The 15387-nt window shown below is 33.3% G+C and overlaps 1 protein-coding gene across 5 annotated transcripts in view; it reads right to left on the minus strand.

Annotated features, from left to right (window-relative positions):
* Positions 1 to 15387, minus strand: part of DROSHA (drosha ribonuclease III) — a 103047-nt gene that overhangs the window by 30121 nt on the left and 57539 nt on the right. For 3 of the 5 annotated variants that reach the window (XR_007949278.1, XM_051969891.1, XM_051969890.1), the window contains exons 18-22: positions 14223 to 14361; positions 13677 to 13737; positions 13100 to 13168; positions 6915 to 6974; positions 4494 to 4593 (exon numbers count right to left, since the gene is read on the minus strand). Coding sequence is in view for 4 of the 5 variants with exons in the window: in XM_051969891.1 (XP_051825851.1) it covers positions 4494 to 4593; positions 6915 to 6974; positions 13100 to 13168; positions 13677 to 13737; positions 14223 to 14361 (429 nt within the window). In the remaining variant the exon portion in view is untranslated. The remainder of the gene's footprint in view (positions 1 to 4493; positions 4594 to 6914; positions 6975 to 13099; positions 13169 to 13676; positions 13738 to 14222; positions 14362 to 15387) is intronic. The other 2 variants (XM_051969892.1, XM_051969893.1) reach the window with 1 other exon arrangement.

Here is a 15387-nt window from a genome sequence, read left to right on the forward strand (position 1 = left end):
GTTTTAATCAAGGTCATAAAGGTAATACATATGAGAGATGATATTTGAAACCATGTCCTCTGACTCCTTAACTAGTTTCTTCCTGTGTCATGGTGGACTAAGAACTGATCCAGTAATTTTCACAACAATATGCTGAACCACAAATAATAGATTTTACACAGAATCCATGAAGGTCCTAGCCAATTCTTGCCCTAAAGTATTGCTGAAGCTACAAAATCAATCTAAGATTCAAAAGCTCTATTCCCTTTTTTCCCCTCACTTCTACACTTCACTAATTTATAAACTATTTCAAATACTAAGTTACATGATAATTCTGTTTAATAACTTGTCCTGGTTTTTAAATGTAAAAATAAAAATTCAACAATTATTAAGTGCTGATTTAATACAGAAAGATATGTGCAGGGACCTGGTGTTCTTTATGGTAAATATTAAACAGAGGGAAAGGGAGGAGAAGGAAAGAAAGAAGGGAAAGGGAAGGAGAAAGGAGCAGTGGTGTTGCCCAAATGTCCAGTTCTAGTTGGGTCTCTTTGGGCTGCTCTTTCTCCTACTAGCATGGTTTGTGTTATGGGCCGAAACTCTGAACTTGAAACAAAGGATTCTTACAAGGTGCTAAGCCAGTGGAATTAATAAAGACAATGGTAGTTCAGCACATGTACTTAATATAGTTCTACAAGATTCACCCCTATGATAAGAGATCATATAAGCTTGGACAAAGTCAGCCAGAGAGAGTACTAGGGAAGACAGAGAGAGTGGTGGTGGTCTTCCTGCCTCCCCCACAAAAACCAAGACACATTCAGGAGGACCTCAAGAAAGCTGGCTTGGGCCCTAGGCAAGGAGACAATAAAGGATTTGGACTTTAACTTCTTGCTATTTTTGTGGTAATTACTGAACTGAAACAAAGGTGCTCCCAGAGACCCCAAGAAAACAAACCGAACCCAGAACATTACAGGTTTGTCCTTTGTTCTCCAAAATCACCAAGACAAGAGGGAGGTGATGTCCTGACAAACAAGTGACTTGGATTTAAATGTGGGAGGGCTATGCAAAGTCTCTGGCCTTACTTCCTCCATCAGTCATCTGGGTCTAGTGGCAAGATATAGATTAGGATGACTAGAGATGATCCTGAATGCATTTGGAGACCAGGACCTTCTTAATCTAAGGCCTTACATCACAAGATGTCTTGGAGTTTACACATTCAATTTCTTTCTTGATGACCATGCCTTTAGCCCAAATCACCCTAGCTCTCACTGACTGGCTATCAGTAAATAGGTCTCAGGCCAAGCCTCACTTGGTCATCTGTTGAGCTCAAGCAAGCTCATAGTGAATATAAATAGCAAATATTTCTATTCTGACAAAAAACCAAAAACAAAAAAACCCCAGAGATCCTTTCCCTCCCATATAATTATTTTTTTTTGACTAATTAAAGGAGGCCATTCTCTGCCATTCTTACCTATCCTTAATCATTAAATGCAAATTGAGACCAGTTAAAAACTTTATTTATTTTTCTGGTGAGGCAAATGGGATTAAGTCACTTGCCCAGGGTCACACAGCCAGAAAATGTTTAAGTGTCTGAGTCTAGATTTGGACACAAGTCCTCCTCTGACTTGAGGTTTGGGGCTCTTATCAACCGACTCATCCAGCTGACCCTGGGAAAGACTTTAAAAAGGCCAAGGTCTCCTACTGCAATCAGCACCATTCTCTAGTCATCCTGATTTATATCTTGGCACCGGAGCCAAAGGGCTCCAGAGGAGAAAGTAAGGCAGGTGACTTTGCACAGCCCTTCCTCACTTCAATTCAATTTCCCTGCAAATACCCTTCATGGTATCACCTCCCCTATGTCATGGTCCTCTTTGAGAAAAAAGAACAACAAACTAAACTAAGTATTTGCTAAAAAGAATAAAATAGTATTATGGATAGAGTTGGCCTTTGAAATCAGGCAGACTTGGACTTCAGACCTGCTTTCACTAAGTCTTACCTGTTTGACTCCAGGTAAGACATTTAGCCTTTCACTGCTCCCCAGAAACTAAAACTAAGTTTCAAAACAGATGTGATTTGTAGCTTCTTACCCAATAAAACCACAGGATTAACCCAAAAGAATACAAAATAAACATAAAGTGTTTATTGAAGATGAAAATCACTAGCCTTTGAATTATATATATATATATTATATGACCTACCTTAGTAATTTCCAGTAAACAATACTAAATTCTTGGAAATTCTCATAGGTATGGTGAAACAAATTAAAAAGTACTAGGAACAGTGGCAATAGGAAGGCCATATTGTGGTTCTGTTTTAACTCTAGTGATTTCTTGAATATCCTAATTTACTTTCTCATACGGATATTACCACTTAGAAATGAAGCCACATGAAATAAACTCATTTTTACCACTTCCAGAAAAGAAAATCTAATCCTAGCATGTCATGAGTTGCACTACATAATTTATCTCCACTTCATAGCTTAATAGGGAAATCAGTTTGCCAGCTCCTTCTGAGTGGGTGAAGTGGACTTTCTGTCATGTGAATTCCTTCACTTATGAATAGATCCTTCCCTCCAATTTGTTTTGTCCTTTCCTAAAAGGAAAATTTATGTTTTATAAAATTATGTCTGACTTGATAATGGTTTGTCCCTACTGTGTATCTAGGTTTATACTGCACTGCACCACCTAATAATTTTCGCCTTTATTTCCTTAGAATACATTTAAGAGGCAGGTCCATAAACAGAAACACTAATATAGAGAAATAGGCTTTGATATCAGTTTCAGTATTTTTGGAAAGCACTTTTTTTTCACAATGCACAATTGTGTATAAACATTCTTTATGAAGGGATCATCACTTGCTCAGTTAAATTCTGGCAAACAAAGAGCAGGTGAATTTCAGAGGAAATGACAGAGTACAAAATTTTCAATGACAGACTATCTGGTACTTGAAAACATGAGGTCTACACCTGAAAATAAATACAACTGAGACAATAATGAAGATTAAGGGGATTAGTTGCTGTGAGAGTCTTGGTTTTAATAGCAATAGTAGACACAGACCCTACAAAAGACTTAACTCAAATAAAACCATTCAAGACCAGGGTTTCAATGCTTTAATGAATGAGGTAATCTATGAAATGAGATAATATTTGAAATATCTGAAAAATGCATGTTATCGCAGCCAACATATTCATTTACTCCAAATAACAACCCCCCATTTTCAGAATATTAAATGATCACCTTCTGTATCTAAAACAATATATCATGGTTCATACAATCAAAAATAAAGCAAAGATCTAAGTTCTAAGTCTAGTCTACTCTGATCTAGAAAGAACAAGGTTGCCTACTTTTCGTTTAAGCTTCTATCTCTTAGCCTGTAGCACCATCAGCAACATAACAGTCAGAATGGAAACTTCATGCTTTTATTTGTTTTGGACAATATTTACTGAACTACAAAACAGTTTCAATTTTTATGTTAAATTAGTTCCCAATACTCTGCCAATACTTCCTTGACAAATAGTTCAAGAATAGTTTTATTACAAACAATGAGGAAAATATCTGTATATTAACAATGACAAGTATCAGAAATATATATAAGTATCAGAAAGTATTTTGACAAATTTTTCTTTTAAATATTAAACCTTAATATAGAGATTATTAAGAAAAAGCAGGATCATTTGTTGTCATGTTGCTATTATCTTTTCTTTTTTTGGGGGAAGAAAGCTTATAGAAGTAGCCCTAACTGCAAGCAAAGAACTCTGCAGCACTGGATTCAAGACTTTTTTGTAAGGTCAAATGAGAAAATGAACATTAAGAAGTAAATGAATCTGCAAACACTGCTTAGTCTTATTGTTATATCCCTAGTAAAAATAATTAAAAAACAAGAGTAAACTATTCTACTATCCTATAATATTATGGTTAAGAATTGGGAAGACTAATACTCTGGCTAGGTCAAAATGAAAAAAAAAAAACCCAACAGTAGTCTATCCTTAAGAATTAGATATTTTGTATCAAATTTTAACCTTTTAGGAAAAATGGGTTAAAAAAAAAAACCTAAGAAATTAAAGTAAAGGTAAAGAAAAATTTACAGAAGCAATTCTTCTTTCCTAAAGCATTATCCTGTTTATAATATCAAAAAGTAAATGTAACATAAACAGAGTAAAAAAAGCTCTATGAAATATTCAATTTCTTCTGCACTTTCCCTAGCTTTCTGTATTCCAAATGCTTAACTCTCTACCTGTGTACATCTATTCAACTATTTGCTCATCTTTTATTAAGTCAACTCACTGTGGAATTCATTATCTGGTAGCTGAACTCACAAAAGTGCAAAAGAGAAGAAAGGAAGCCCCACAGCCCAAATAAGAGCTAAAATTCCACTCTGTACTAGAAATTGTTACTTCCCCCAAAGAACTTGAAAAATGTCAAAAGAACTGCTTTAAGAGATAATGACTGAGCTTCTGTTGGGGGAAAAAAAAGTATGATAGATACCAAGAAGCTTAATGCTTTGAACACCTTACATACCTTGGCTAACATAGCAAGATGTTGATTCTGAACAATAGCTGTACGATAGGTTGCTAGTCCTCCTTCTTCTAGGCTAGGAAATAGGTAGTACAGATGGACACTGGGGAAAAAAAATGTATACATACATACATATATATATATATATATATACACACACATATAAACACACATACAAATTATATATAAAAGAAATATATTTTATATATTTCATAAATTTCTAGTTGTTGCTTTCACTCACAAGGACTTATACATATTTGGATAAAACTTTTTGGAGAAAAATGTTTTAAGAATATGTCTCATACTGTTTATTAAACTAAAAACAACAGACTCACTGATAAACACATAAAAAAGGATCATTTGCATTAAAAGGTTCTCTGGAGTCACAAATGTTAAAGAAAATCATAGGCCTGAAAAATCCAAAGCACCCTATTTAGAGGGACAACTCTATTTGTGATAGCTCCACTGTTAGAAAAGCAAGACCTCAGAAATACCTCCACTGTAATGTACCTATAGAACTATTCCAAAGTCCTACATAAAAACAGAAGCAGGACTAGGCTTTGCGATTGGCTGGAATAGAAAATGGAAGGATGGAGGTGAGGAGACCCAAACTTTGTACTATTATAAATTTTTGTGTTCTCTAAATTTCTAAACCATTTTCCAAGTCCTTATCTTCAACTTTTGCCTACTAGGATTTGGTGGAACAGATGAAACTTCTGCATATCTTGGAGAAGCAGAGGCATAGGTGAAGAGAGCTAAGGATGAGCCAAAGAGCAATAGAGGATAATTCTTTAAAGGCTACGATATTCATTTTTTTTTTTTTGGAGGGGCTCAATGATTTTAATAGTGCTGTAAATCCCAGGGAAGAAACTTTTCTACCACCACAGTAAGATCTGTACTGTAACTTGTCTTAGAATAGTGGTTCTTAAAATATAATCTCCAAACAACTGGGAATCCCTAAAACCCTTTTAAGGGTTTCCATGAGGTCAAAACTATTTCCATAATAATAACTGATTTTTTTGTATTGGTTTCTAATTTAGTAAATATCAATGAATATAAACAACATGAACAAAATGTTCTTGGGGAGGAGAGGGAAAAGAGATAGAAAAAGATTGCTAATAAAATCAAGAGTATAAAGGGGTTCTAAACCAAAAAGTGTCTTAAAAGAACTGTCTGGGGCAGTGAGAGGATAAATAACTTCTCCAGGATCACACAGCCATTATATGTCAGAAGAAGAACTTAAACCCAGGTCTTTGACTCTAAAAGCTATCTCTTTCTCATAAAGTACTTAAATATCTATGAATTTCAGAAAATGAAAAGGGCCCTCTCTCCCCATAAAAATTTATAAAATATCTTACAGAAATAAAATTGTGTTTTTATATTCAAATATAAAGGTTTTTTAAAATAAAATAATCTTAAAAAGCTCCATTTATAACTATTATTCAAAATTCTTAAGTAGAAGTAAACTTTGAAATATCCCCATCATATATGGTACAAATGCTATATTATGTATAGTGAAATGCAATTTTTTAAAACTTAAAATAATTGATAAACATCAATGATAAATGCAAAGGACAGCCACCAAGGGGTAGCACCATAGATTGAGTACCAGGCTCGGATTCAGGAATATTTCTCTTCCTAAATTCAAATCTGGCTTCAGACTCTTCCTGGCTCTGTGACCCTGAGCAAGTCACTCACTTAATCCTGTTTACTTCAATTTCCTCTTCTATAAAATGAAATGGAGAAAGAAATGGCAAAGAACTCCAATATCTTTGCCAAAAAAAAAAAACCCAAAAACCAGAAAAAAAAAAATTCCAACATGGGATTACAAAGGATCGGACACAGCTGAAATGAGTGAACAACAATTTATCATCAATAGTATTTGTGTATGTGATATGCTACTATACTGTTAAGCAATTAAAATAGCTCTTCAGTTGTAGCTAATTTTTTTTGTTTTTTTCCCCCCAAACTAAGCATTTTTATATTTTCAAGTCATCAGAATAAGGCTTAAAAAAAAAAAAAAAAAAAGGCAAGTAGCACTTTGCCATTCATAATTGCTTATCCATATTTCCCTAACAACTGGGAGGATGGAAGTTGATGATAAGTGGAAAACAAATAAACAAACAAAAAACATTTAAAGATATCTCATCTGCTATAAATTAAATCTAAGTTTGAAGACACTTGATTCAAGACAAACCAGATAATAGACACAGACTTTTTCTTATAATTTTGATGTGTGATAGTAGGAACTAAGGCAATCAGCAGGAGAGATGCTTTTTTAGCTTCACTAAGGATAGAAAAGACTGAACTGTCAAAACTTGCTTATTTTACTTCATTAAATTAATTGCAAAGAAGATAATGTATGAGATGAAGTGCCTGGAAACAGAACTAATGGGGAAAAAATAGAAAAGGACAATCACTCACCTAGTTAGAAATTCAACAACTGCATCACCCAGGAATTCCAAACGTTCATTGTGGTTAATCCTGTACAGAGAGGATCATTTAAAGTAGCATGTATGTGCACATCTATGTAAAAGTGTATATGTGAACATTTAAAGCAAAGAAACACTGGGTTTAGTTCTTAAATTAAAAAATACTCTTACTTGACTATTTCTCAAAGATGCAATACCATTAATCCATTATTTTCAGCACTGAGGCCTAAAACACACTTCTTTTTGAAGATGGCATTAGGAATACAGTAACAGTATTTTGACGTAGTGACGGTTTAATTTCATCTTCTCAATACCTGCAACTTAAACTGTTTTCCTTACTTTTAAGCATCCTTAGGAAACAGGACTTAAAGACTTTATCAACTTAAAACAGATGATGTGGCACAATGGAAAGAAGATTTTTCTTGTATAGTCTAAGGCCATGAACTCATACCTTTACAATTTTAATCTCCCTAGGTCTTTATAAAATGAGAAGTTGGCTTAGATGATCTGTAAGGTACCTTTCAACTCTAAATTTAAGATTCTGTGACTCAACTGAAATAAATCTAAGTGACTATAAAGATATACTTTGATCCATTAGGTGTGCTAAGAATGATTATGAAAATGTCCTCAGAAGGATTGTAGTAGTCATTTTCCACTTAAATACATTCCTGGAAACATAAAGTAGACCATCTTTTCATGCATGAAAATAATGCTAGCCACAGAATGGTTCCTTGATAAGGAGTTGACCGCAAATGAAACATAGAAATGACCAACAATGGGATATTAGAAAATACTTGTTATTTGTAATATCATTGTAATATATCATTGTAATCATTACATTGTAATAATTTAATAATAAAATTTATTTTAAAGTTCTATTAAATAGGCACAAATATATTATCTATGTTAAATAAGAAACTTGATCACTATTCAGTATGTGTACAAAGTATATTAAAGATCCTAATTCTACCACATCATATATTTGACTAAAAAAAAAGCAATAGTAGCTAAACTTGGGCTTTTTGAGGGCAGGAACGATTTCATTTTTGCCTTTATAATACCAGCATTTAGCACAGTCCCTGACACAAAACAGACTCTTACATGCTTATTAACTGCTTATATTTCAGAAATACTTTATAGCAACAAAGAATTTTCAAAGACATCATCTTATTTGATCCTAACTTACCCTACAAAGTAAAAGGAATAAGAAAGCTATTATTCTTCTTATTTTATAGGTGAGAAAACTAAAATTCAAAGAGATCAAAAGGATGATTCCAAGATCAGAAAGTTAGGAAATGGAAGCACTAGGAGGGAACATAGGACTTACCTAGTGCTCTTTTTACTTTAGCAGGACAACTTTATAAATAATATGCCATGAAATTAATTTCACTGTCAATAATTCTGCTTTTCTACTTAGAATTTGGATGTGCTTGAGGAATAATTTAGAATACTCTGCTCTTCAAAGGCAGTGTGGAATCTGGCCTCGGAATCATCTATGTGACCTTCAGCAAGTTACTTAACAGTTCAAAGATTCAATTTCTTTATTTCTAAAAAGAGGAAGTGAAATTATAGATGGCTATTAAAGTCCCTTACACCTAGGATCCTATAGAATCTAAACTTACTTTCCTGTGCATAAATTTCCTTATATTAAGAAGTATCTAGAAATTACCACCGATTTTGATTGTTCCACTTAGAATTAGGAAATGCCTTCCCCTTTAAATTAGTTGTTGACACTATAAATGTACCTACCTTCTGAAACAGTGAAAGATAAAAGATGGGATAGATACAGAAGATTGTTTATTAAAGTAGCTTCTTAGTTATAATTCTAATTTTTCAGACTCTCTAGTCTTAGCGGATGAATTAGACAGATAGTGAAAAAATCTTGAGATTGCCAACAGTGGAAGTAGGCTAAGGCTTCAGAAGGTGCCTATTTAAAAGGTGGCATTTCATAGGAAAATTACAGGGAAGTCTGCTCATTTAGAGTTCAGCTCCTTTTACTATAAACTTGGCTGGCCCCTGCCTTAACATCTCTCTTCAACCTCCCTGCCTTGACCCATCTTTTTGGAGTATGTATGACTGCCTGCTCCTTACGCTGCCTGTTTGACTTCACTTCAAAGAAGAGTTAAGCCTGACATCTTTCCCAGATGCAAATCTATCTTTACTTTGACTTAATTATAAACTCCTATAGGTCAGAAATTATGTTTTATATTTCTTTTATACTCTCCACACTGGCTAAGACTGCAAGTACTTATAAGCCCGCAATTACTACTGTTGAATGAATGGAAACTCAAGGTGACTAGTAAATGTAGGGATAATAGTTGTTTTTTTCTCTTACTCCACATTTTTCATATGTAGTAAACGCATCACTCCCAATTTTTTAATTTAAGGAAAAGATTTTTTTAACAGGAAAAATTTGTTAAATCTCATTCTGATGGTTTTAAGACCTTGTTTTAGAACATTTTAAGCTAGTCTAAGAAAAGAAGATACCTAAAAATATCTTGGGGTGGGGGAGTCTCAAAATTCATAAAAATGCCTTAGAAACATCTTATCAGAAATTCTTCTAAGTTGCTTACAATCTGTCTTTATTCTATTAGATAAAACAGAACCAACATGTTCTAAGGTAGAATGGAAAGACTACTCATGAAAAATAAATCAAAAGAGTAATGCAAACATTTAAAAAGGCAATAAAGAAAAATGACAGCCCATAAAACTATCTAAATGATTACACTAAAATCTAAAATCTGAAAAGATTGACTTATTATAAAAACAAAGGAATGTACTTTTTTTTTTTAAAGAAAAGAAAATGCTGTTTCTTAAAAAACTAACAAAATTTTAATACTCCAAATTATAGGGAGAAAAGGTTTAGAAATCAAGAAAAACAGTAATACTTTAATCACTTATCATGTAATTATCATGTAATTTTATTCAACAAGTCACAAAATCCCCTAGAGCAGGGGTCCTCAAACTTTTTAAATAGGGGGCCAGTTCACTGTCCCTTAGACTGTTGGAGGGCCGGACTATAGTAAAAATAAAAACTTTGTTTTGTGGGCCTTTAAATAAAGAAACTTCATAGCCCTGGGTGAGGGGGATAATAGTTCTCAGCTGCTGTATCTGGCCCGAGGCCATAGTTTGAGGACCCCTGCCCTAGAGAATAAAAGTAACTTGGAACTACACAATATTTTAAATAAAACTGTATTTAGTCAATGAGACTTATTGTGATCTGTTTTTGTAAAATTTGGGAGTGAGATTTTATGCAGGATTTTAACTACAAATATAGTTACTGAAATACAATCAGTATTCTTAGTTGTATTATATTTTAGTAAATGTGAAAACTGCCAGGGATCAAGAATTTTTCCCTTTATTAGAATTCACTCTACTGTATCATTGTTACAGCTAAACTTACAAATACATAACAGTAGTGAATAAGTTATCACAAACTTTATGATTCTGTTGAACAATTTTTAAACTTAGATTTTTTTTTTTTAAATTAACTTTTGGAATTCTTAATCTTTGTTTGAAAATGTGCTGATATTTCCTCTGCTCTCCCATCTCACGTCCACAGCTAATAATTTTTAAAAATCACTTCCTTTCAATGTTCTAATAAGTTTCTGTTGACAAGTTCACATATTTCTCATAGTAAACAAACTATTATATTTTGAAAAATAGGGTTAATATAGAAGATATTAAGACAAGCAATATTAACAGTAACATTTACAGGGTCACTCTGCTATTTGCCAAAGAATGGAATTTAGTATTAAGGCCAATCTACTTTAGAATTCATTCGTGGATATTTAAAGTATTGAAACACAGAAACCAAATAATTAGAGATTCAGAATTGTAAGGGACCTTAGAGATCATCTAGTTCAACTTTCCATGCAATGCAAGAATTCTTTCATTGTTTTTAACAAATAAGTACACAGAAATCATCTCTATAATGTGATACACTCTCTACCCTGTAATAATTCTGAGCAATGAGTCCATTACTTATTAGCCCAGCCATTGTTTTATGAACATAAATATTTTAATCTGCCTGAATTTTATAAATTCTGTTTCCTTAATGTGTTAAAAAAAAAAATACACATTCAATGGGCATTGGCATCATCATCCTTTTTGGAAAAAAAAATTACAGCTAAATTATACTAATGAATAGCTAATTTCTTCATGTCACTCCCATTAGACACTCTCAATATTATCAGTAGTGTCTCAGTCAATACGAAATAAAACAAATATATGTATTGTCTTTTTTACATCATCTTTCCAAAAGTCTTACTGGTATGTAGATTACTTTTATGATTAAATTTTTTAAAGCCCCAAGAGACTTTTTTTAGAATGAATTTTCATCTTAATTTACAAGTTAAAAATAAAAATTTAACTGAGGCAGATGTGGTCAGCTTCCCTCAATAGACTTTAAAATTGGTGGATAGGATCATTATTTGGTAGATGAAATTCTAGATGATACATTGGAGGAGAATTGATTTATGCTATCCCAACAGCTAATCAGACCAACCCACTGTAAATCTTTAAAGTCCTCAACAAATTTTTTTTTCAATTCTTTGGGATCTCAAATGAGATTCAGAAACTAGAGTTGATATAGTCAAAACATTTAGATTATTATTATCATTCCCCTCACTCACCTGGTTTTTCCTATTCTTAATCAATAATGTTATTTTGGAGTGTTACCATGAAGTTAAATACCAACTAAAACTTTTCTTGCTTTATCAGTATAAAGGAAAAAACCCTCATAGCAAGGGCCCCCCTCCTATTTTTCTTAAGTGCCAGTATACAGTAGTGCCCTATTTATAATTTTGCAACATTTACTTTAAGACCTCTGAATACTTCTATGCTATTTAATCCAATTTTATAATAGGAAGTTCAGTAATAAAAAGGAGAAGGAGTGAATTATTTAAAGAGAATTCATCATTACTGAAAAATAATACAGTAGGTAACCAACCGCCTCAAGACTCTTAACACCCATCAGACTTCCTCTGAATGAAGAATATACACTGTGGAGTGTGGCTTTGCTGTGGACTGCTGAGGAACAGCAGAAGACAGACCAGCCTGGTACTTAGCCATTGAGCTGAAGGTCTTTCTGAGAAAAGGCTTTGAGCTAAATCCTGCAAATAATAGCAATGGCCACAAATCAAAGAACAGTTAGAAAAGACTACTTGTTGTCTTGGATGTATCACCTTTAAATGAAAAGAAATGATAAAGTAATAATCTTTGGATTATAGTACTTATACTGCATGCAGCTGTAACTGTTTGCTTTGAAGATATGAGAAACACGAAGAACCTGACATTTGTGCAATGCTAGAAAAGGTATAGCTGAAAAAGCAAGTTAGATTTGGGAAACATCAAAAAGCATTAAATGAGCGCCAATTGCATGCATGTCACTGTGGTAATTGCTTAGCAAATTTTTAATATTATTAAATTATCAGTAACTAAAACATAAACTGGTCACATAGAGGTTTTTGATCATAACAAGTTTGGAAGAATCATGGCTCACGATGTCCCAGCGATTAGGAATAAGGACTCTGTAATTGGATAATAATTTTCTCATCTCAGATATTCTGGTACATACAGTAGGAAGTTGTTTGAAAACTTTTAATTTCAAGCTTTAAAAGGAGGTTTTGGTTTGTTGTATACCTCTGGAAGATGGGGGACTAGGACAAGCCAAGTACAGAACAATGCAACACATGAGGAAAAGAGGGACAGAGGGTGGGAGGAAGAAATCACATTACCTAGTAAACAGATTGTTACTGCACTTTGCCAGCTGAAACACTTATCATCCTAGCTGTGTAAATGTCCCTTTGTCTCACCCCAACTTTCTTTTTGTCCATGCAATCATTCCTAGATTCCTATAAGCACTTCTCTTAAATAACCATTCTCTATAGCATTTGCTGAATACTTTTGGAAAACACATAAACACACACACACATACACATACACACGCACACACGGGCACGCATGAAAGAGAAAGAGAGAGAGAGAGAGAGAGAGAGAGAGAGAGAGATGTCTATGGCAATTTTCCTCTCCTTTCCCTCAAAAAAATAAAAAACAAAACAAAACACATTGTCCTTCATTTACAAATATGATACACTGTACTACTGAGCTCCTCACGGGATATCATTTTCCAGTGGTGGTGACAGATTTGCGCTGATCCATCCATACTCTCCTCACCTGATCTTCCTTGCACTCAAGGGCACACATTTGTGAGACGGCTTGCTGGAGTTCGGGTTCAGTCTGTGGCTGTGGAACAGAATGATTCTAACTGGCCCCCATAGGTATTGAATGAATGACCTTAGTTGGCCTCATTAGTATGTGTTCTAACCAACTGAGCTAATCAGCCACATACCACATAACCTGAATCCATATAGTATTCCACAACATTAGAGAAGGGAGACAGATGCTTACAAAGATAGCTATTACATATGTGACTAGAGCTGAAGATCCAAAGTGAAAGAAAACAACTGGGGGAAGGGAGTGTGGAAGAGGGGAATCAAATTTTACAAGAAAAGTTATACTAAGCTAAAATGTTATTTGTTTTCTTATATTCCAAGAAAGAAAAACAATAAAGAAAATCTTTATATTGATAAAATAGTTCTTTTTGTAGGTGTTTTAAGAGTACTCTGTAAAAAAAGCTAGACTAACTCTTCAGAGTACTCTTCTAGAAAGTACATATAGAAAAGCATCTTTTAAAATAATACAAGCAGGAAACCAAAAAACAAGGTTTTTGTTTTGTTTAGTTTTGTTTTACCTGGAAGGAGTAGGGTCATCTTGACCAAGGCGTGACATGATATTTATTAAGGTGTTAATTCCTATTTTCAAAATAAAGAACAGAGAAAATACAAACACACATGCAAACACTGTTTGAGAAACAAACAAAAAAATTTCCACCATCTATTTTGTACCAACTTAATTTTATGATGCTTCATAGTTCTAAAACTTGATAAGATTATGAATAAATGAATACAGTGGTTTACACTTATTTCTTTGTAAAATACAAAAAAGATCTTTCCAAAAGAAAGAACAATCAAATGAAATTCATTTGTGAGAGGAAACATTTTTAAAAAAAAAAAAGCCCTTATTACAATACTTGTTCCAAAAGAATGTTATTATTTTATGAGGAACCAAAGACACTAAAAATGATTTTTTAAAAATTACAAAGTAGAACACTGCAGCCTGAGTTATAATAATCCAAGACCTCTACCTTTCCCAAGATCTTTTACACAACAATAGAGAGTAAAAATTGAAATAATAAACAGTAGAAGAAAAGAACAACTTGAAAATAATCCAAGCAAACCTTTTTTCCTCATGTGCATGTGATGGACTTTTCTGTCTCCATATTTGGGTTGACGTATCCCACAATTGGATAAAGAGTTACGAGCATGATCAGGATTCATTCCAAAGTTTAGGTGATGACTGGGATGAGTCATTGCTAGCTAAAATTTAGATAAAACAAATTCAATTTTATAGTCTCGGAATCACTTGTCTATGCTTCCAATTCTTCACCCCTGAAGAGTGAAGGATTCTTGGCATAGTTATAACTGCTTTTTCACACTACAAACCCTGACATTTCTATTTCTTTTACCCAGTCCAAATTTGCACATATTTATCAGAGTACACAGAGGGCAAATCTTACAGTAAGACACAGCAGTTAATCTATTTGGCATCATTTCAGGGATAATATAAAGAACTTTCCTTTTTGAAAAACACCTCTATTCAACTTACCTGAAATTCTAAAATTAGAAATTCATTTTTTAATGAGTCATATATATTCATATGGTACTTTATAGGTTTATAAAATACTTTCTGCAAAAAACCTTGGTGAGTTAGCAATATATTGTTTCCATTTTACAGATGAGGACACCAAACATGTAAATTTACTTGCCCACATTCACACAGTTAGAAAATATCAGGGCCAGCATTGAAACCCAGACATGGGCTTGAAGTTCAGGAATCTTTTAATTATAGAGAGCTTTCTTTCAAATGCCAAATGGCTCTAAGTGATAACATTAAGTTTTTCCAGTCAGTCTTTATACCTTAGTAAGAATGACTTTCAGATCTTTTCAAGACAGCAGGAACAACAACACTAAATAAAAGGGATAATAAATGATAAAAAGAGTGATTGCGATCAAACACAGATGAACATCAATTATTTAACACTACGGCCTTCAATGGATTCTAGCTAGGAATGAAAGTGTTGTACAGTACCAAAAAGAAGTATAAGACATAAAGAAAGAAAAAGAGTCAAGACTCTTTTTTTTCTTTCATGGATTACTTTACTAATCTGGCAAAGATATGTACTTCAGAGAATAATATTTTTCAATAACTGAAATAATGCTAAATTTCAATTAAGAGGAGATAAAAAAATTACAGTACAAATGTCTTCCCGCTAAAGTTCATAAAGCATCTGAAATCTTAACCTTAGGCTAAGAAACTCTGTTCTAAAGATCTATTCTACCACA

This window comes from Antechinus flavipes, chromosome 1 (assembly GCF_016432865.1).
Source record: "Antechinus flavipes isolate AdamAnt ecotype Samford, QLD, Australia chromosome 1, AdamAnt_v2, whole genome shotgun sequence".
In the NCBI taxonomy this organism is placed as follows: domain Eukaryota; kingdom Metazoa; phylum Chordata; class Mammalia; order Dasyuromorphia; family Dasyuridae; genus Antechinus; species Antechinus flavipes.